Source organism: Oncorhynchus masou, chromosome 4 (assembly GCF_036934945.1).
Source record: "Oncorhynchus masou masou isolate Uvic2021 chromosome 4, UVic_Omas_1.1, whole genome shotgun sequence".
Classification (NCBI taxonomy): domain Eukaryota; kingdom Metazoa; phylum Chordata; class Actinopteri; order Salmoniformes; family Salmonidae; genus Oncorhynchus; species Oncorhynchus masou.
Genome location: NC_088215.1, coordinates 1,137,506 through 1,161,176, shown reverse-complemented (window position 1 = coordinate 1,161,176; position 23,671 = coordinate 1,137,506). Strand labels below are relative to the sequence as shown.

Below are 23,671 nucleotides of genomic sequence, written 5' to 3'. Positions count from 1 at the left end.
CATTTCAGAAGGGAGTGGAAGAAACCGAGTGGAAAGTCAACAGTGCTATGTACCAACTTCTGAAGGATAATCCAGCCCGCAGGGAGGACTACTTTAACATCATTGGATCATCAGATCCCCCAGTGCCACTTACGTTTTACCAGACATGGTGGTTGAAAATGCGCCCATACTTTTATTTTATTTATTTATTTTATTTCACCTTTATTTAACCAGGTAGGCAAGTTGAGAACAAGTTCTCATTTATAATTGCGACCTGGCCAGGATAAAGCAAAACAGTTCGACACATACAACGACACAGAGTTACACATGGAGTAAAACAGACATACAGTCAATAATACAGTATAAACAAGTCTATATACGATGTGAGCAAATGAGGTGAGATAAGGGAGGTAAAGGCAAAAAAAGGCCATGGTGGCAAAGTAAATACAATATAGCAAGTAAAACACTGGAATGGTAGATTTGCAATGGAAGAATGTGCAAAGTAGAAATAAAAATAATGGGGTGCAAAGGAGCAAAATAAATAAATCAATTAAATACAGTAGGGAAAGAGGTAGTTGTTTGGGCTAAAATATAGGTGGGCTATGTACAGGTGCAGTAATCTGTGAGCTGCTCTGACAGTTGGTGCTTAAAGCTAGTGAGGGAGATAAGTGTATCCAGTTTCAGTGCTTTTTGTAGTTCGTTCCAGTCATTGGCAGCAGAGAACTGGAAGGAGAGGCGTCACTAAGAAAGAATTGGTTTTGGGGGTTATTAGAGAGATATACCTGCTGGAGCGTGTGCTACAGGTGGGAGATGCTATGGTGACCAGCGAGCTGAGATAAGGTGGGACTTTACCTAGCAGGGTCTTGTACTTGAAGAGCTTTCGAGTTTTTACCCTATATGGCAACATATGTGAAGGCTGTAGAGAAGAGATTCAGGAGGCCGTTAAGGGCCCACTCATGACAGCAAAATGAAATTCATCTTGTCAGTGAGCAAAGAAGTGACACGATTCCACACACGCTACCAGACCGATAAGCCCATGGTGCCGTTTCTCTCTACAGACTTGTTCAAGTTGTTTAAGAGCTTGATGAGCAGATTCATTAAGACAGACCTCTTGAAGGAAGCGAAGACTTCTTGATGTCGAGGTGAGCCAGTCATCTAATCACATTGACTCCTCACAGGTCAACTTGAGCTTTGTTACTCAAAGAATTGTGAGAGACTTGTCCGCAAGGAAGAAAATTCGACAGAAAACATTGACTTCAAAATCGCTTGCAAGAAGTGTATGCTCACAACTGTTAACCTCTCTTGGGTAGGGGGCAGTATTTTCAAGTCCGGATGAAAAGCGTGCCCAGAGTAAACTGCCTGCCACTCAGGCCCAGAAGCTAATATATGCATATTATTAGTAGATTTGTGTGGAATCGATTCCACAAACGCTACCAAACCAATAAGCCCATGGTGCCATTTCTCTCTACAGACTTGTTCAAGTTGCTTAAGAGCTTGATGAGCAGATTCATTAAGCCAGACCTCTTGAAAGAAGCGAAGACCCGCTTGAAAGAAGCAAAGACAAGGTGAGCGCTACCATCAGTCCTGTGTCATGCCAACAGTAAAGCATCCTGAGGCCATTCATGTGTGGAGTTGCTTCTCAGCCAAGGGAGTGGGCTCACTCACAATTTTGCCTATGAACACAGCCATGAATAAAGAATGGTACCAACACATCCTCCGAAAGCAACTTCTCCCAACCATCCAGAAACAGTTTGGTGACGAACAATGCCTTTTCCAGCATGATGGAGCACCTTGCCATAAGGCAAAAGTGCTAACTAAGTGGCTTAGGGAACAAAACAAAAATATTTTAGGTCCATGGCCCAGGAAACTCCCCAGGCTTTAATCCCTTTGAGAACTTGTGGTCAATCCTCAAGAGGCGGGTGGACAAACAAAACCCCACAAATTCTGACAAACTCCAAGCATTGACTATGCAAGAATGGGCTGCCATCAGTCAGGATGTGGCCCAGAAGTTAATTGACAGCATGCCAGGGCGGATTGCAGAGGTCTTGAAAAAGAAGGGTCAACACTGCAAACATTGACTCTTTGCATCAACTTCATGTAATTGTCAATAAAAGCCTTGAACACTTATGAAATGCTTGTAATTATAATTCAGTATTCCATAGCAACATCTTACAAAAATATCTAAAGACACTCAAGCAGCAAACTTGGTAGAAATTGATATTTGTGTCATTCTTGTCACGTTCTGACCTTTATTTCCTTTGTTTTGTATTTATTTAGTATGGTCAGGGCGTGAGTTGGGTGGGCAGTCTATGTTTGATTTTCTGTGATTTGGGATTTCTATGTTTCGGCCTAGTATGGTTCTCAATCAGAGGCAGGTGTCATTAGTTGTCTCTGATTGAGAATCATACTTAGGTATCCTGGGTTGCACTGTTTGTTTGTGGGTGATTGTCTATGTTGATGGCTTGTTTCAGCGCAGCTCGCATTAGCTTCACGGTTGTTATTTTGTTTACTGTTTTTGTATAGTGTTTCTGTGTTCAGTTCTTTCTTTTATTAAACATTCAACATGAACACATATCACGCCGCATTTTGGTCCTCCGATCCTTCTCGCCTCTCCTCTTCAGATGAAGAGGAGGACGACCGTGACAATTCTCAAGACATCTAGCCATGACTGTATTTTGTGAAGTGCACCAGTCCCTCCTATAGCAAAGCACCTCCACAGCATGATGCTGCCACCCCGTGCTTCACGGTTGGGATGGTGTTCTTCGGCTTGCAAGCCTCCCTTTTTCCTCCAAACACAACAATGGTCATTATGGCCAAACAATTTTATTTTTGCTTCATCAGACCAGAGGACATTTCTCCAAAAAGTACGATCTTTGTCACCATGTGCAGTTGCAAACTGTAGTCTGGCTTTTTTATGGCGGTTTTGGAGCAGTGACATCTTCCTTGCTGAGCAGCCTTTCAGGTTATGTAGACATAGGACTCGTTTTACTGTGGATATAGATACTTTTGTACCTGTTTCCTCCAGCATCTTCACAAGGTCCTTTGCTGTTATTCTGGGATTGATTTGCACTTTTCGCACCAAGGTACGTTCATCTCTAGGAGACAGAACGCGTCTCCTTCCTGAGCAGTATGACAGCTGCATGGTCCCATGGTGTTTAAACCTGCAGTCAATTGTTTGTACAGATGAACGTGATACCTTCAGGCATTTGGAAATTGCTCCCAAGGATGAACCAGACTCGTGGAGGTCTACAATTATTTTTCTGAGGTCTTGACTGATTTCTTTTGATTTTCCCATGATGTCAAGCAAAGAGGCACTGAGTTTGAAGATAGGCCTTGAAATACATCCACAGGTACTCCTCCAATTGAGTCAGGCTAACTGACATCATTTATCCGACGCTTCTAAAGCCATGATATCATTTTCTGGAATTTTCCAAGCTTTTTAAAGGCAGTCAACTTAGTGTATGTAAACTTCTGACCCACTGGAATTGTGATACAGTGAATTATAAGTGAAATAATCTGTCTGTAAGGAATTGTTGGAAAAATTACTTGTGTCATACACAAAGTAGATGTCTTAACCGACTTGCCAAAACTATAGTTTGTTAAAACCTGTTGAGGCGATGGGTTCCATCCCCCCCCCCCCCCCGTTCATTCTTTAGAAATATTTAACCTCCACACATTAACAAGTCCAATACCTCAAATGAAAGATAAACACCTTGTTCATCTAAACACCTTGTTCATCTGGTTGACATCTAGCGTGTCAGATTTTTAAAATGTTTTACGACGAAAACACAACATATATTTATGTTAAACCACCACCAAACCAAAGAAAAAACACAGCCATTTTTTCCAGCAAAAGATAAAAATCACAAAAGCAGGATTTAAAAAAAATCAATCACTAACCTCTTGAAAATGTTCATCAGATGACAGTCATATGACATGTTACACAGTACATTTATGTTTTGTTCGATAATATGCATTTTATATCCATAAATCTCGGTTTACATTGACGCCATGTTCAGAAAATCCTCCAAAATATCCAGAGGAATTATAAAAAGCTACACCAGATAACAGAAATACACATCATAAACTTTGACTAAAGATACATGTTCTACATATAATTAAAGATACATTGGTTCTTAATGCAACCGCTGTCACATTTTTTTTTACGTTACTGAAAAAGCCTAACATTGCAATAATCTGAGACGGCACTCAGACGTTACAATATTTCTCCGCCATGTTGGAGTCAACAGAAATACAAAATTACAACATAAATATTCCCTTACCTTTGCTGATCTTTCATCAGAATGTAGTGCAAGGAGTCCTAGTTCAACAATAAATCGTTTTGTTTCATAATGTTCAATTCTAGTGTCCAAGTAGCAGCATTTGCTACCACTTTCAGCTCACATGGCCAAAAAATGACTTCTGGTCCAGGATAACTTTGCATAAAAACTTCCAAAACTTCCAAAAGACATATTACAGGTCGAAGAAACTGGTCAAACTAAGTGCAGAATCAATCTTCAGGATGTTATAATCATATATATCCAATAGCATTCCAACCGGATCATTCGTTTTCATCTGGGGCTTATTGGAACAGCCGAAGCACTCAAAGACAAACGCGCCACAACAAAATGGCATTATTTTGCGACACCAACTACTTTCCTTCCTATTAGGTAAAAGTTCACAGCAAATGCTCCATTACACTTTCTACTGAATGAGGACATCTAGTGGAAGATGTAGGAAGTGTTTCCCGATCCATAACTTGTTGGGAAGGGAGGGGGCGATGACATCAAAGTTGCCCCAACTTTCAGGATTTCAAAACTTGTTTGGAAGATTGCCTGCCCTGTGAGTTCTGTTATACTCACATGCATAATTCAAACGGTTTTAGAAACTTCAGAGTGTTTTCTATCCAATAATAATATGCATATATTAGCAATTTAGGACAGATTTTGATGCAGTTCACTTTCATCCAAAGTGGAAATACTGCCCCCTTTGAAAAATGAGTTTTAATGACTCCAATCTAAGTGTATGCAAACTTCCAACTTCAACTGTAAATGGAATGGTATCAAACACATGGTTTCCATGTGGTTGATAGCATTCAATTGACTCCATTCCTGCCATTATTATGAGACGTCCTCCCCTCAGCAGCCGCCATTGATATAGTTATATCTCTATCATATTGAGGTGTCTAGCTATAAAATAAACTAGGTGTTTATAAACTAGACAAACACGCAGAGAGGGGGGAGCAGTGAGAAAAAAAGGGTGAAAGTGAGAGAGAGGTGGGAAGAGAGTGGAAGACAGAGAGATGGAGAGAGAGAAAGATGGCAGTACAAATATACTTAGACTTTAGTATTTCAACAACTCTTCTATTCCAACTTGTTAGGCAATCGTAGCTACCTACTGCCATCCGTTTTATCACCAAAGCCCCATACACTACCCACCATTGCGACCTGTACGCTCTCGTTGGTTGGCCCTCGCTTCATACTCGTCACCAAACCCACTGGCTACAGGCTACAGGTACATCTACAAGTCTCTGCTAGGTAAAGCCCTGCCTTATCTCAGCTCACTGGTCACCATAGCAGCACCCACGCTCCAGCAGGTATATCTCACTGGTCACCCCCAAAGCCAATTCCTCCTTTGGTCGTCTTTCCTTCCAGTTCTCTGCTGCCCATGACTGGAACGAATTGCAAAAATCTCTGAAGCTGGAGACTCAGATCTCCCTCACTAGCTTTAAGCACCAGCTGTCAGAGCAGTGTACAGATCACTGCACCTGTACATAGCCCATCTGTAAACAGCCCATCTATCTACCTACCTCATCCACATACTGGTATTTATTTATTTTGATCCTTTGCACCCCAGTGTCTCTACCTGCACATTCATCTTCTGCCGATCTACCATTCCAGTGTTTACTTGCTATATTGTAATTACTTCGCCATCATGGACTATTTATTTCCTTAACTTACCTCATTTGCACTCACTGTATATATACTTTTTGTTTTCTTTTGTTCTACTGTATTATTGACTGTATGTTTTGTTTATTCCATGTCTAACTGTGTTGTTGTATGTGTCGAACTGCTTTGCTTTATCTTGGCCAGGTCGCAGTTGCAAATGAGAACTTGGTTACCTGGTTAATAAATAAAGGTGAAATACCTACGGGGGTAGGATGGCCAGCCACACAGGAGGGTGATTGTTACTAAGGAGGAGAAGGAGGCCATGCTGACAGAAATGCATTTTGGACATTTCGGGGTGAAATGCATGAATGCCAAATTCAACCTACGCTTCGTTTGATGGGGAATTGTCAAGTGGGTAGACAGCTGGGCAAGTGAAATAACATTTTTGTTTATCAACCACATAATATTATATCTGAAATTATTATGATTTCAATTAATATATCAGAGAGCACACAATGATTCATTTTGTCACTTTTTGCTTAAAGGTTAGTACCATGTCCAGCCTGCCAGAAGTTTGAGAGGGCGAAGACTGTGGCGCTGGAGTTTGAGCCCATCAAAGTTATCTCACCATGGACCATGGCACATGATCGGTAAGTGTCCCAATTCAAATTTTGCCCTGATAAATTGTTTTGTAATGGTTTCTTCATTTGACCACAGCAGAGTTCAATATTATAGTGTGTGTGTGTGTGTGTGTGTGTGTGTGTGTGTGTGTGTGTGTGTGTGTGTGTGTGTGTGTGTGTGTGTGCGTGCATGCGTGTGCGTGTCAGTATCCTTACAAATACGAAAATCTTCCGACTGTATAACACAGATACGGGTAAGAATAAAGTAATCTTCTCTCTAACACTTTAAATGTTAGGGGTTGACCTCATCGGACACTTCACGAAATCCAGTAATGGCAACAGCTGGTGCCTGCCTGCGACCGATCACTTTACCAAGTGGATGGAGGCAATACCCATTAAGGTCAGTAAAGGAAGAGTATGTGCTTAACTCTAAATTCCCTTCTGTAACCCATTAAAAATAGATTTTCGTTTTGAATAATACCCATCAAGGACGAGACTAGCGAGGCCACTTACAAGGCGATGGTGGTCTATCTTTAAAACCTGTTGATGCTCTGGGGGCGCAATTTCATTTTTGGATGAAAAACGTTCCCGTTTTAAACAAGATATTTTGTCACAAAAAGATACTCGACTATGCATATAATTGCTACCGTTCGAAAGAAAACACTCTGACGTGTCCAGAAAAACAAAGATCTTCTCTGTGCGTGCCCTAAAACGTGAGCTTCAGGCAAAACCAAGATGAGATGGCATCCAGGAAATGACAAGGATTTTTGAGGCTCTGTTTTTCAAGATCTCCTTATATGGCTGTGAACGCAAGAGGAATTAGTCAGCCCTTTCTGTCGTTTCCCCAAGGTGTCTGCAGCATTGTGACGTATTTGTGGGCAGATCATTGGAAGATTGACCATAACAGACCACATTTACCACGTGTCCGCCCGGTGTCCTGCGCCGAAATTGGTGCGCAAAAGTCACCTGCCAGTATTTTTCCATGGGACACAGAGAGGAAAGCAAGCTTCCACGAACTGCATGTCAATGAAGAGATATGTGAAAAAACACCTTGAGGATTGATTCCAAACAACGTTTGCCATGTTTCGGTCGATATTATGTAGTTAATCCGGAAAAAGTTTCACGTTGTAGGTGACTGCATTTTCGGTTCGTTTTGGTAGCCAGACGCAATGTAGAAAACGGAACGATTTCTCTTACACACAGACGCTTTCAGGAAACCCTGCGCATTTGGTATGTGACTGAGACTCTCCTCATTGAAAACATCAGAAGATTTACCTTCAAAGGTAAATGATTTTATTTATTTGGTTATCTGGTTTTTGTGAAAATGTTGCGTGCTACATGCTACACAAAATGCTATGCTAGCTTTGCATACTCTTACACAAATTAGTCAATTTCTATGGTTCAATAGCATATTTTGAAAATCTGAGATGACAGTGTTGTTAAGAAAAGGCTAAGCTTGAGAGCAAACGCATTATTTTAATTTTATTTGCGATTTTCAGAAATCGTTAACGTTGCGTTATGCTAATGAGCCTGAGGCTTTAGTCACGATCCCGGATCCGGGATGGGGAGTTTCAAGAATTAACACCCACGGTTCTCCCGAGGTCATCTTGAGTGACTGAGTTCATGAACGCTGGAACAAGGTACGGCTGTTAAAGGTTATATTCTATCATCAATTGTTTGTTTTATTAATTTTTTACAATTAGTTTTTCCATGGTACATAATCAGACATATTTCAATATCTTACATTGTCAATAGATATCGCTTTCCTACCCCATCCTCTAGGTTTGGTGAGTGGACCAACCAGACTGCCATGGGCTAGTCCCTAGATTGGTACCAGGAAGGGTGGGAGAACAACCTGAAGGTAATTCTCTTTGCACACAACAGCAGCATCCAGGCCAGGTATGGACGGGAGCCGCAGCTGTTGACTGAGGTAAACAATACAATTGTACATATAATTATTGCATATACTGTAGTCTTTCAAATGTGTGATTGACTTAGTGTCGTTGTTTGTCTATTGCTATTTTTGTTGAACATACTTTCAGATCATTGAAACCCCACCTGGTGTGGTGGAAATTGTCCAACCAGATCAGAACGCCTTTGAGTACTACCTTCAGGCACGGACTGAGAAGGAAGTGGAGGTTTTATACCAGATAAAAATGATTGCCCTCTGTTAATAACACTACACTAATCCATCACATTTTCTCACAGTAAAGTGCAACCTGTGTGTTCGCTTGCTTACGTCTCTGTCTCATACCCTGTTCCCTTTAACTCTGCTCCTGTTCTCCAGGACCTAGGGGTTCTGCCCAACACCCAGACGTGGATCCACCTGATGTCCCCCATTACCAACCACCCTCCCAATTTTTCATTACATCATTTACAACTAACGTTGTTGTCATTATCTGCTAATAAGGTTTTCTTGCTCTATCATACTGGGCACATAATATGTGAGATACACAGATGAATTAAAAACGCTAGCACTCTGCAAACACTCAGAAAAAAAGAGAGCAGCAGTGTCTGGACATTGCAGTCTCCCTCTTCAAGTCCCCCTTCTGAGACTGGCTGCCTGTTGAGAACAAGTGACAGGCAGAATTTCACACACCAGAATTCAGTATTTTAGTCTGTGATTGCCATGTAAAAACAATCTGTACCAAAACCTAACAAAGTTTGTATTAAAATCTAAAATATTGCCAGGTTGGTTTTCATAGCTGTTTCACAAGGTGTTCATTATTGTAAGTTGTAAGGTGGCATTTTGATGGTATTTATTTGTTCCACGTTATTCATTGCTGTATCCTAGGAACTACAATAGATCCATATATGAACAAAAATCACAATAGAGAAATACTGAAATGATATTATTTCAGTGTAGACAAGGGAAAGGCAGGTTCAAATATAAACATGACAGCCAGACAAACCAGTGTTTGAATCAAACCGATTTGCATATGAATGGAGTGGAAATTAGCCTTCTTTGTGATCTGTAAGATAAGTAACTTTAATGTGTCAAGCACATTACACATTTTCTTTGCCATTTCCAGAAACGTAGAAATGTCTAAGACATGGATTTCATGTTGTAATGTTAACAAGGTACCAAAAGTAGTTTGAATTAATGTTTTCATTTTATTAACTAAACATAACTGGTTTAAACAGGGTAATTGCTGCGGAAATCAGCCTTGTTTGCATAGGGATGATGAAAAGAACGTAATTTAGGCTGTAATGATCTCCAGAATGCTAATCATTAGCGTCACGTTCGTCATAACAAGGAGACCAAGGCGCAGCGTGATAAGAATACATTCTTCTTTTAATGAAGGAAAAACATTAAACCGACTAACAAAGAAACAAAAAACAACCGTGACACTACAATAACAAGTGCTGACAGGCAACTACTCATAGACAATAACCCACAAAAGCAAAATGGAAAATGGCAACCTAAATAGGATCCCCAATCAGAGACAACGATAAACAGCTGTCTCTGATTGGGAACCAAATCAGGCCACCATAGACCTATAATAAACCTAGACGAACAAACACCCCTAGATATACAAAAAAAAACTAGACAGGACAAACAAGCATACCCACCCTCGTCACACCCTGACCTGACCAAAATAATACATAAAAGAAAACTAAGGTCAGGGCGTGACAATTAGGTCATCGCACCGTTGTTATAGCAACGCTAATAGTTATCAAATTCTATTGTGACGTAGAGGGGGACACTATTTGGCCAGGGGACATTATTTGGCATGACAGGCCCCGTGTTGAGGGTCAGTGTGGCGGAGGAGTTGTTGCCTACCTTCACCACCTGGGGTCGGCCTGTCAGTAAGTTCAGGATTCAGTTGCAGAGGGAGGTGTTCAGTCCCAGGGTCCCAAGCTTGGAGGGGACTACAGATGTATGCTCTTCATTTGATCACTCTGCTGTTGCTGAGAATTTTCCTGCACCAAAGGATTTACATGAATTCATGAACGCTGAGCTGTAGTCAATGAACAGCATTCTCACGTAGGTATTCCTCATTGGGTATTTGACTGCAGACTTGCAGTGTGATGTTTGTGTCTTTTGGGCAAACATCAGTTTTTGCAGTGAAATTATGGGTCAAAAGAAAAACTTGCACAAGGTAATGTAATTTCCTTGGTGATGATGAGGATGAGGATGAATGGCATTTGTTATTGAAATTTCTTTCAGGCGATTTTGACGCAGGCGAGTGCGGCGTGCCATGATGTAACGCGTGCAAAACAATACTGCATCTGTATTTGTGCATATATAATATGTGTGAGTATGGGTCAGATTTGTACCCGTCTGAGGACCTCAAGACCACTCCACTTTCATTCACCCATTCCTTATAGACAACCTCAGCAACATACACCTCCTAAAACATGAACAACTGCCAAGCAGCAGGGTACATTTTGTCCTTGATCATATTTAAATGAAGTTTATCATATTTTATTATTTTCCCCTAAGGGTCCAAAAAGCGAGGGATGAATTGTGAGCTGAAATATTTAGTTGGATCATTGCCTGCATATTGTAATACTTACCCTATAAATAATGTGCTTTTAAGGGTTCAAAGCGTAACCGCAAACAAAGAGTGCTGTTGCAAAGGCATTGTAAAACAATATCAGAGAACAATACAGAAGGAAATGTAATGATCTCGCTAGCGACAGTTATATAATCATGAACTTATCTTCCTCATACTGCAGATATCAGTCATTACAAGATATTGGGTAGCCATGGATACCACACCAATTATGCAGCATGGTCTTTCTGAGAAAACTGTAAACAGAATTTTTATATGGTGTATTGGGCATTTCTCAAACATAGAGCTCATACTGTTCGGAATATATTCAGAATATATTCTCTAGCCATTCTGAATGCAGAGGGCTCATGCCCTTATATTTTGAGGGGGCACTGATTGCCAAATTCCAAGGTATTTGGACTAATTTTGCACTTGATATAGTTTTTATATGTACAGTGGGGAGAACAAGTATTTGATACACTGCAGATTCTGCAGGTTTTCCTACTTACAAAGGTCTGTAAGGTCTGTAATGTTTTATCATAGGTACACTTCAACTGTGAGAGACAGAATCTAAAACTGTTACGGCTTTCTAGGTGTGAAGGAGAGTCGGACCAAAATGCGGCGTGTAGATTGCGATCCATGTTTATTAAACTGAAGCAACACGAATCTAAATACAAACACTACAATCAGAGACAACGATAAACACCTGCCTCTGATTGAGAACCACTTCAGACAGCCATAGACTTAACTAGAACACCCCACTAAGCTACCATCCCAATACAAACACATCACATACAAAAACCCATGCCACACCCTGGCCTGACCAAATAAATAAAGACAAACACAAAATACTTCGACCAGGGCGTGACAGAACCCCCCCCCCCCCCAAGGTGCGGACTCCGGACGCACACCAAAAACTATTGGGGAGGGTCCGGGTGGGTGTCTGTCCATGGTGGCGGCTCCGGCGCGGGACGTGGACCCCACTCTATCAAAGTCTTAGTCCCTCCTCCTCGCGTCCTTGGATAGTCCACCCACACCGCCGACCATGGCCTAGTGGTCCTCACCCAGAACCCCACTGGACTGAGGGGCAGCTCGGGACTGAGGGCAGCTCGGGACTGAGGGCAGCTCGGGACTGAGGGGCAGCTCGGGACTGAGGGACAGCTCGGGACTGAGGGGTAGCTCGGGACTGAGGGGTAGCTCGGGACTGAGGGGTAGCTCGGGACTGAGGGGTAGCTCGGCACTGAGAGGAAGCTCAGTACTGAGAGGAAGCTCAGCACTGAGAGGAAGCTCAGGCAGGTAGTTGGATCTGGCAGATCCTGGCTGGCTGGCGGTTCTGGAAGAGTCTGGCTGACTGGCAGATCTGGATAAGTCTGGCTGACTGGCAGATCTGGAAGAGTCTGGTTGACTGGCAGATCTGGAAGAGTCTGGCTGACTGGCGGATCTAGAAGAGTCTGGCTGACTGGTGGATCTGGAAGAGTCTGGCTGACTGGCAGATCCTGGCTGACTGGCGGATCTGGAAGAGTCTGGCTGACTAACAGATCTGGAAGATTCTGGCTGACAGGCAGATCTGGAAGAGTCTGGCTGACTGGCGGATCCTGGCAGACTGACGGATCTGGCTGCTCAATGCTGACTGGCGGCTCTGGCTGCTCCATGCTGACTGGCGGCTCTGGCTGCTCCATGCGGACTGGCGGCTCTGGCTGCTCCATACTGACTGACGGCTCTGGCTGCTCCATGCAGACTGGCAGCTCTGGCGGCTTCTTGCAGACTGGCAGCTCTGACGGCTTCTTGCAGACTGACAGCTCTGGCAGCTCCATGCAGACTGGCAGCTCCTTGCAGACTGACAGCTCCTTGCAGACTGGCAGCTCCTTGCAGACTGGCAGCTCCTTGCAGACTGGCAGCTCTAGCTGCTCCATGCATACTGACAGCTCTAGCTGCTCCATGCATACTGGCAGCTCTGGCTGCTCCATGCAGACCGACAGCTCTGACTGCTCCATGCAGACTGGCAGCTCTGGCTGCTCCATGCAGGCTGGCAGCTCTGGCTGCGCTGAACAGGCAGGAGACTCAGGCAGCGCTGTAGAGGCGGAAGGCTCTGGCAGCACTGGACAGGCGGGAGACTCCGGAAGCGCTCTAGAGGAGAAAGGCTCTGGCAGCGCTGGACAGGCGGGAGACTCCGGCAGCGCAGGAGAGGAGGAAGGCTCTGACAGCGCTAAACAGGCGGGAGACTCCGGCAGCGCAGAAGAGGAGAAAGGCTCTGGCAGCGCTAAACAGGCGGGAGACTCCGGCAGCGCAGGAGAGGAGGAAGGCTCTGACAGCGCTAAACAGGCGAGAGACTCCGACAGCGCAGGAGAGGAGGAAGGCTCTGGCAGCGCTGGAGAGGCGAGGTGCACTGTAGGCCTGATGCGTGGTGCTGGCACTGGTGGTATTGGGCCGAGGACACGCACAGGAAGCCTGGTGCAGGGAGCTGCCACCGGAGGACTGGTGGGTGGATGTGGCACAGGATGGGCTAGACCATGAAGGCGTACTGGAGATCTTGAGAGCAGGGCTGGCACAGGACGTGCAAGGCTAGGGAGGTGCACAGGAGGCCTGGTGCGTGAGGCTGGCACAATCTTCACCAGCCGACTAACACGCACCTCAGGACGAGTATGAAGCACTGACCCAGATGCCATCAAATCCCGGACACGCTCCGTCGGGCTAATTCCATGCTTAAAGCACCAACACAGCAACTCCCTCATTTCTCTCTCCTCCAATTTCCCCATTAACTCCTTCACAGTCTCTGCTTTGCTCACCTCCAACACCGGCTCTGGTTCTGGTCTCCTCCTTGGCTCCTCACGATAAACAGGGGGAGTTGGCTCAGGTCTGACTCCTGACTCTGCCACACTCTCCCTGAGCCTCCCCCCCAAGACATTTTTGGGGCTGCCTCTAGGGCTTCCATCCGCGTCGCCGTGCTGCCTCTTCATACCGGCGCCTCTCCGCTTTCGCCGGCTCCAGTTCTTCCTTGGGGCGGCGATATTCTCCAGGCTGTTCCCAGGGTCCTTCTCCGTCAAGGATCTCCTCCCAAGTCCATTTCTCCAAGTAATGCAGCCTCTCCCACTGCTGCTGCTGCTGCTGCTTCTGTTGCTTCTCATGCTGTTGTTGCTGCTGCTGCTGCCTCTGTTGATTCTCCTGATTCCAGCGCCTCTCTGCTTTCGCCGCCTCCAGTTCTACCTTGGAGTGACAATATTCTCCAGGCTTTGCCCAGGGTCCTTCTCCGTTTAGGATTTCCTCCCAAGTCCAGAAATCCTTATTTCGTATCTCCTGCTGCTGCTGCCTGTTGACACGCCGCTTGGTCCTGTTGTGGTGGGTGATTCTGTTACGGCTTTCTAGGTGTGAAGGAGAGTCGGACCAAAATGCGGCGTGTAGATTGCGATCCATGTGAATTAAACTGAAGCAACACGAATCTAAATACAAACACTACAAAACAATAAACGTAACGAAAACCGAAACAGCCTAATACTGGTGCAAACTAGTACACAAGACAGGAACCAGAACATCAGGACACTAAGGACATCAGGACACTAAGGACAATCACCCACGAAACACTCAAAGAATATGGCTGTCTAAATATGGTTCCCAATCAGAGACAACGATAAACACCTGCCTCTGATTGAGAACCACTTCAGACAGCCACAGACTTAACTAGAACACCCCACTAAGCTACCATCCCAATACAAACACACCATATACAAAAAACTCATGCCTCACCCTGGCCTGACCAAATAAATGAAGACAAACACAAAATACTTCGACCAGGGCGTGACAAAAACAAAAATCCAGAAAATCACATTGTATGATTTTTAAGTAATTAATTTGCATTTTATTGCATGACATAAGTATTTGATACATCAGAAAAGCAGAACTTAATATTTGGTACAGAAACCTTTGTTTGCAATTACAAAGATCATACGTTTCCTGTAGTTCCTGACCAGTTTTGCACACACTGCAGCAGGGATTTTTTCCCTCTCCTCCATACAGACCTTCTCCAGATCCTTCAGGTTTCGGGGCTATCGCTGGGCAATACGCACTTTCAGGTCCCTCCGAAGATGGTCTATTGGGTTCAGGTCTGGAGAGTGGCTAGGCCACTCCAGGACCTTGAGATGCTTCTTACGGAGCCACTCCTTAGTTGCCCTGGCTGTGTGTTTCGGGTCGTTGTCATGCTGGAAGACCCAGCCACGACCCATCTTCAATGCTCTTACTGAGGGAAGCAGGTTGTTGGCCAAGATCTTGCGATACATGGCCCCATCCATCCTCCCCTCAATACGGTGCAGTCGTCCTATCCCCTTTGCAGAAAAGCATCCCCAAAGAATGATGTTTCCACCTCCATGCTTCACGGTTGGGATGGTGTTCTTGGGGTTGTACTCATCATTCTTCTTCCTCCAAACACGGCGAGTGGAGTTTAGACCAAAAAGCTCTATTTTTGCCTCATCAGACCACATGACCTTCTCCCATTCCTCTTCTGGATCATCCAGATGGTCATTGGCAAACGTCAGACGGGCCTGGACATGCGCTGGCTTGAGCAGGGGGACCTTGCGTGCACTGCAGGATTTTAATCCATGACGGCGTAGTGTGTTTTCTTTGAGACTGTGGTCCCAGCTCTCTTCAGGTCATTGACCAGGTCCTGCCATGTAGTTCTGGGCTGATCCCTCACCTTCCTATGATCATTGATGCCCCACGAGTTGAGAGCTTGCATGGAGCCCCAGACCGAGGGTGATTGACCGTCATCTTGAACTTCTTCCATTTTCTAATAATTGCACCAACAGTTGTTGCCTTCTCACCAAGCTGCTTGCCTATTGTCCTGTAGCCCATCCCAGACTTGTGCAGGTCTACAATTTTATCCCTGATGTCCTTACACAGCTCTCTGGTCTTGGCCATTGTGGAGAGGTTGGAGTCTGTTTGATTGAGTGTGTGGACAGGTTTCTTTTATACAGGCAACGAGTTCAAACAGGTTCAGTTAATACAGGTAATGAGTGGAGAACAGGAGGGCTTCTGAAAGAAAAACTAACAGGTCTGTGAGAGACGGAATTCTTACTGGTTGGTAGGTGATCAAATACTTATGTCATGCAATAAAATGCAAATTAACTACTTAAAAATCATACAATGTGATTTTCTGGATTTTTGTTTTAGATTCTGTCTCTCACAGTTGATGTGTACCTATGATAAAAATGACAGACCTCTACATGCTTTGTAAGTAGGAAAACCTGCAAAAGCGGCAGTGTATCAAATACTTGTTCACCCCACTGTATACTGAAATTGGACTTTTGAAAAATGAGAACCCATCTTCCAACGGTGAATAGAGGAAGTGAAGAGAACAGCCATGCCTCAATTATAAAAATATGTCGTTTTCACAGGACAGAAGTTGTCTTGTGATTCCTCTGTCTGAACACGAATGTGTGTAGAATATCTCTCTTTGATAAAACGTCTTATTGTGGAATTATTCTAATCAAAAGGAGAGACTTTTACATTTCTTCAAAACAAGTCAACTTTATTATTTAATTACTGCAGTAATGGAGCTTCCCAACAACCCTCCTGTAGGTGATTCGCTGAGAGCCCAGCCAGCAGGACTAAGCCACAGCATTTTATAGCAAAGTCCATCCTCCTGGATGTTCATGACAAATCACAGATGTATGATTGGGTCACAAAGTTCGGATCTGTATGAAAGATACTAATAAATCACAGCAAACAGTATCTGCTGTAAAGACTATTCTCATTGTGTAGAGATCAGGGTCTGGCCCCCAACTCCACACTGGAGCCATCTCCCTCTGGTACCTCAGTATAGAAACATTAACTCATGCTCTGGTCTTGTTAGGCTTATCACCCAAAGACATCGTAAATCTTCTGTCAGTGTTCAATCTCCCAGAGGCCCATCCTCAGTAGAACACATACAGATGAAAAAGTTCGAAAAAGTTCTTGCATAAAACAACCATTTGACAGCATAACAGTATTATAGTATAAATAACAGTATTATAACATAATCTTGTAATTTCTCCACCATATTCTTCTTTCATTACAAATGTCTGTCTTTGTAGTCATACACATACAACTAAGCTGAAAAGCTCAGCTTCATAGGGACGTGTCAGAACAAGTTAGCGGGCATCGGTCATTTTCATTTTCAATACATATTTGATAAAGGCCTATTTTCAGAGACACATATACCAGTCGCATTAAAGTATTTTCTTCAATCTCATTTTGTTGACCACAGTGAACAGTAAGAAATCGTCTAAGAAAAAAGTCATCTTCTCTTAGCAAAATAAAAAATGATTGGAAAAGAAAATGCTTCAAATAGTTCCCTTTTCTTTTAAAGCTCTTCAGTGTTACGCATATCGCTTAATCGAATGCAAAATACATAACAATCACAACCTGAACTCTTTCAATGCAGGGCTCATTTATCAAAGACAAGTCAGTCAATACAAATGTTTCACATTGACACTCAAACAGCATTAGAACAAAAACAGTTTGGAAAGGAGGACCGGTCAGAGTAAAATTACTCTACTGTTCATTGAACTGCCTCTACAATGCTGAAATAAATAATAAACACAGACATCTTCAGTAGAGTGTGTGGGAGGTCTTTCATTTACTTTATCCAGAATCCAGCACATTCATATTTTTAGGTAGTTTTACAGGTGCACAAAGAGACACAAATCATCCCTATGTTAAAAGATACATCATACTTTGTTCTGCACATCTTATTAATATAAGTATCCCTTTCCTCTAGGGGATCGGGTGTCCCTATACCGGGACGGTTGTTGCTAACGTGCGCTAATGTGACTAGACTGACGTTGTAAGTAACAGCCAACTTTCCAGGACATAGACATGTCTTATATGGGCAGAAAGCTTCAATTCTGATTAATCTAACTGAAGTGTCCAATTTACAGTAGCTATTACAGTGAAAAATACCATGCTATTGTTTGAGGAGAGGACACAACAACAACAAAAATGTATCACGGCAACTGGTTTGGTACATTCAACCTCAGAAGGTAAATAATGTAGTTACATTCAGTAATCTTGCTGAGGGTCCCAGAGATCAAATGTAGCATAGTTTTGTTTGATAAAATCCATTTTTATATTCAAATGTAGGAACTGGGTTCTACAATTTGAACCCCTGCTGTGTCTGGCCCAACACACCTGGCCATCTAGATATGTGAAGGTTAGTGTCTTTTCTTTAGGGAAGCTAATTATCCATCATTTATAACATACCTGGGAGTGTGTAAATTGAAATATTTTATTACCATATCATTTTTGAATGTTCTCTATAGTTATGTACTTGAAAATATATAAATTGACCAATTTGGCACATTTGGGCAGACTTGATACAATTGCATTTTGATACAATTGCATTTTGTGCAGTAATATAATGCTTCATTAGATCAGTCTGAAACTTTGCACAAACACTGCTGCTATCTGGTGGGCAAAATCTAAATTGCGCCTAAACTCCTATGCGATTTAATGGCCTTTCTCTTACATTTCTAAGATGATGGAACAGAACAAAAAAAATGAAAACACATGTTTCTTTGTTTAATATCTTTTACCAGATCTAATGTGTTATATTCTCCTACATTAATTTTACATTTCCATAAACTTCAAATGTTTTACTTTCAAATGGTATCAATAATATGCATATCCTTGCTTCAGGTCCTGAGCTACAGGCAGTTAGATTTCAGTATGTCATTTTAGTCAAACATTTAATAAAAGGGTCTCCATTAGATCATCATCATTGGGGGGGGACACATTTACTTCTCCCTATAGTCATTTTCTCACTTGTCCTAGGAAATGGTGCAACACCTTGTTGTGACCCTACACAGTGCTTCCTTGTGTCAACTGTTCTGGTAACACTTTACTGAAGCCCTGCAAGCATCATGCTTAATAACTTGTTATACGCATGAATTAGTCTTTTATAATGTCCTATAATAAAGCTTATAATATGTTATGTATCTTTATCACTTTCTCACCAAGACCTGTGTCACGTTTGCTCAACCTCTGTGTCACTCACACACACCATCTCTTCAGGAAACTTTGTGAAGTCTTGAATCACTACTTGGGGTGGCATGGGCATCGGCATGGGCACAGGCATAGTCACTTTCGGGCCGTGGACAACGCAGTTCTTCTGCATCTCTACCCCAAGAGCGGGAGACGGGACCTCACCGAGATGCCTCCGATACTGGACGAAACTGCACGTCTTAAGAAAAATGGCGATCACATTTTTACCCATCAGTATCCCAGACACCCTGGAGTCCCTATAGAAAACCATGTTCCCGCCTCGAATGAAGAGAGTGATAATGTTAATAGTCACCAGGCTGAGAATCGGGTAGAGCATCATCTTATGGGGCACAATGTTCACCCCTTGCATGCTGATCTCGCTCAGCGACACGCACGGCAGCACCAGCAGCAGGATGTAGCAGTAGAAGAACATGAGTCCCTCCACCCATAGGGGGAGCCCTCTCCTCTGAGGCTCCCATAGGTTGGCCTGCACGTCCAGGACGTCGAGCAAGTCCACCACCACCCAGAAGAGTCGACACCGGATCTCCTCCTTCTTCTTCTGTGGCCGCACGTACTCCATGTGGTCGATGGCCACCAACGTGATGTAGACGACGGGCACGCAGATGGACAGAAGCAATGTCAGCGCCTTCCGTGCCACCCCGTCCACGCCGCCGCCAGTCCAACCGTCCAAACTTGCCCTCTTCCCGTCCTCGGCCTTGTAGTTCTGGTAGACAAAGTAGACCTTGATCTCCAGGACGAAGACATAGAAGAACCATAGGATCATGGTGTAGCCACGCTTGGAGGTCCGCACCTCGGAACCCACCCACACAGCCACGTAGCGTAGGACGAGGAGGAAGCAGATGTCCCCCACAAGGACCATGATGCACACACCAATCTTCCTAGGCCCCTGGTTCTGCTCCACCAGGTAGGCGTCCATCAGCGCCATGCTACCCATGATCAAGATGGCCGACAAGCACACATGAGGCTTGTTGGTGGGCGGTGGTGGCACCATTACTGACCAGGTGGCGAAGGTCAAAGAGAAAAATAGGTCCAAGAAAGAAGTGAAACCAATATAATAAAATATCAAATAAATGAAGGTTGTGGGTCAAAGCAAAAACCTGGGTTCAAAGAGGGTTGTGTATTATAATAAACGTGTGGTAACTGTCTCTGTTCATCAGTTCATTTTAGTCCTGTTGGTTGAATCAGGTATATACCACCAGTTGGTTCAGATAGTTTTAGTCCTATCAGATGAGTACAAAGTCAGGTCCACTTGCATGACCTGCCATCAGTTCCCCCAAAATACCCTCGTAAATATGAATAGTTATCCTTCAACCTCTATTCAGTACTTAGCAAGCAGGGAAACAGTCAAGCAGAGTAAATTTGAAACTGCATTGTTGCCTAGGGACTGTAATAAAAAAAATCCTTACTGCCAATAGTTTTTGCCCCAACTCTAAAACGCTACACTCTAAACACAATACCTCCACGTCATTGATTTGTAGTCCTTTAGTATCTTCAGTAACTGGGAATTACTCTACTTTAATTGCTCTACTTTAATTGCTCTTACTTTAATGTTCGTGTAATTCTGTCAGTGGTTGATATAATTTTAGATGTTGGACATTATAGATAAGCTGCCGCATAAAAAGCTCTTCCCGAGCAAGAAGAAAAAGCGCCACTGGTTTCAGCAATGCACTTACACTTACGTCTCCAGTCACAATCAATCATAAGGATTCGCAGCGTTACATTTCCGGTTGGATGCCAATGTGGAATTGGGAACTCCAGCACTAATTCCATACAGTGGCACAGAGTGAAAAAACGTGATGGATATGGTTCATTATTTGAGTATTGAATGTCCACTGCCACAAATGATAGGTTTCGTCTCCATTGTAATCCTCACACGTTCCCAACACTGTGATATTCCCAATATATTGTGTTGACAAAAGGAAATGAACAACTGCGATTCCAATGTTGTCTTTCCGCTGACGCACAAAATCCTCCCCCGAACTCCCCCTTTTGAGTCACAAAAGGGAACAGGGACCTGTGTGTGCAACCTCAAAAAGAAAGGACTGATAAAAGTTTATCTTTCAAGTTGAATCCCTGAAAAACAACAAGCCTCTTGTCCTTTTCAATAACAAGTGCTCTCACTTCAAAGATGCTCTCACCCCCTTGACAACCAAAAGCTCTTCATGCGGAACGATAAAAATAATGTGTCCCTTTGATCAACTATCTGTTCTAGGTGAGTGTCCTAGAATGTCCACCGGAGTGCAGTCAACCCTCGAATGCCGGACGTGCCCTACTGCCCATTGAGACACACACACGGCCATCAACGAAAAGCCCTTTTCCCTCCTTTGTCATCTTCTTTCCCCCTCCGAAAAGGAGTTGCGAATGGCCATCACATTGCCACAGCATTGTCAACTCTCCCTGTTTCAAATGTCCTCCAATGTGAAAATATCAAAATATTTGCCCTCCTTGCTCCTACTCGAGGTTCTGTTTGTCTGTGCCTTCTCAAACTAGGTCTGCTGGAATCTCTTTTCGCCCCTCCTCTCTTGCCTCTCTTCCTTCCCCCACTCGTGTGCGCTCAGCCGTTGGATGCCGAAGAGGCATGCTCAGAAAGCCACAGCTGCAGGACGAGAGAGAGAGCGAGGGAAAGAGAGATAGGGATGTAAGGGAGCGATGGTGATGGTCATGTGTGAGCTGCTTCCTGCCATCAAATGCTCTTCTCTTTTTTCATCCCTTCTTTTCCCCTCCTGGCCCATGCTCTTTAAAGCCCTCGTCCCTCTCTTTCAGAGTGACTGATCCCTGCTGTGAAGTCCACCCAACCCCTCAGATGTCGAGATCCTCCTTTTATCAGGGGAGGGCAAAGACGGGGGGAATTCAATAACATACAAATCACACACACACACTCCACTGAGACGAGTGACACACACCCCCACACACACAAATCACACACACACTCCACTGAGACTAGTGACACACACCCTCACACACACGCCCCCTCCAGAGGCCCCCTGTGTGTGTGCCCCCTGTGCGTGTGTGTGTGTGTGTGTGTGTGTGTGTGTGTGTGTGTGTGTGTGTGTGTGTGTGTGTGTGTGTGTGTGTGTGTGTGTGTGTGTGTGTGTGTGTGTGTGTGTGTGTGTGTGTGTGTGTGTGTGTGAGAGAGAGAGAGAGAGAGAGAGAGAGAGAGGAGAAGGGGGAGGCTAAGCCTTGGCTGCTCTTTCAGAACCTTTGCACTGATTTCTTCAAGGGAACACAGGGATGAGAGACAAGAGATACTCAGAGCACTTAATATATCACCATCCATCCAAAATGTGTGGTGCAATTATACACAATTTATAACAATAACGACAGGGGAGCATAGAAATAGAATCATCAATAACTTAGAAATAGAATCATGGAAAATTGACCTGAACATTGACTTAAATGAGGATGCCTGTTCCAGAAATCATATTTCTATGGCTGATAATACATGCCTTACTCATTACAAGCCATACCCTGTACCTCAACATCACAATCTCTCTTTTTGGAAAGACAGGCTCTTTCATTATTGATGAAAGACTTCTCTTTTCCAGAATTAACAGAGGGATCGTCAGGCGTAAATAATAAATGGGCAAGAGGGAGGGCTAGCAGTGTGTGAAGGAGCTAGCTGCCTAGTCCCAGCGCTTCGCTAGGCTAATTAAGCATGTAATAATAAATGGGGATGGAGAGATGGAGGGCTGGCGCCACACTAGGTCTTTGAGCCAGTGTGGGGGAGCGTTAGCCCCAGCGCTAGGCTACGCTATGTTAATAAGGCATGTTTGATCACTTGGCATAAATCCGAACATCGGACTGTTAAGACACCCCCCAGGGGACAGGTTCTGTGATGCATTACTCCCAAATATGAGCACACAGGTGGGGGGCTTGATCGGGGTTGGAGTGGGGTGTCGGGAAAGCCACCGCTACCGGCCATCAGTTTATTGGATCGCGTGTCATTGACTCCAGGCACTCTCCCTGCCGTGAAAGCTTATACTAAACTATCCAAACACCAGTGAAGCAGAGACAGACTATCGTCCCACTATAGTGAGGCACGAGCTGTATCCGAGTAGAAATGGAAAGTGTTTTCCACCAAGTAGATACATGTGTTAATTGTGCTTTGTAGCCTCTCTCTCTCTCTCTCTCTGCAGGGAAATCATTTAGTCTCTTTCTGCCTTTCCTGTAGAAATACTCCCTGAAACCAGGATTGGTGTTTCATTGAGGTAACCACTTATTTTCATTAGTATACTCTTAATTGTATCTCTTAAATGTTTTAACGTGTGCTTAATCTGTCAATTTGAATGTGCCATAACAATAAAATAATTTAAATTACTAATAAATATTGCACTTTAGTTCTATTACATGTTTTGTTATGACTTGGTTGGATATTCTTATGGTTTTTCTCACTGTCGACATTATCACAGCCAAGACCACTTAAAAATATACAATTATTTATAATCAATCGCAATGACACTGTGAAAGCTTTCAGCAAGTGCTAAAGTGCTTTGTTACGATGTAATTGTGTTTGAACAGGGAAAATGGGACCAGTGATATTATAACATATCAAAAGGAATAACAGCTTGTTTGTTGGTTGTTGCTATGGAAACTCCAAGGAGTGTCTAAATTCCTTTATTTGCAACTGGCACCAGCCCCTTTCTTCTATTCAATG

At 43.7% G+C, this 23,671-nt stretch overlaps 1 protein-coding gene across 1 annotated transcript; it reads right to left on the bottom strand.

Annotated features, from left to right (window-relative positions):
* Positions 1 to 16,508: 16,508 nt before the first annotated feature.
* Positions 16,509 to 21,502, bottom strand: LOC135521124 (transmembrane protein 121-like). Its single transcript, XM_064947062.1, has one exon. The coding sequence runs from the start codon at positions 20,006 to 20,008 to the stop codon at positions 18,980 to 18,982; it is 1,029 nt and encodes a 342-aa protein (XP_064803134.1). The 5' UTR covers positions 20,009 to 21,502; the 3' UTR covers positions 16,509 to 18,979.
* Positions 21,503 to 23,671: the final 2,169 nt, after the last annotated feature.

Bases quoted from the DNA above. Each gene is read 5' to 3' on its own strand.
- LOC135521124 (XM_064947062.1), bottom strand. From the start codon at position 20,008: ATGGTGCCACCACCGCCCACCAACAAGCCTCATGTGTGCTTGTCGGCC.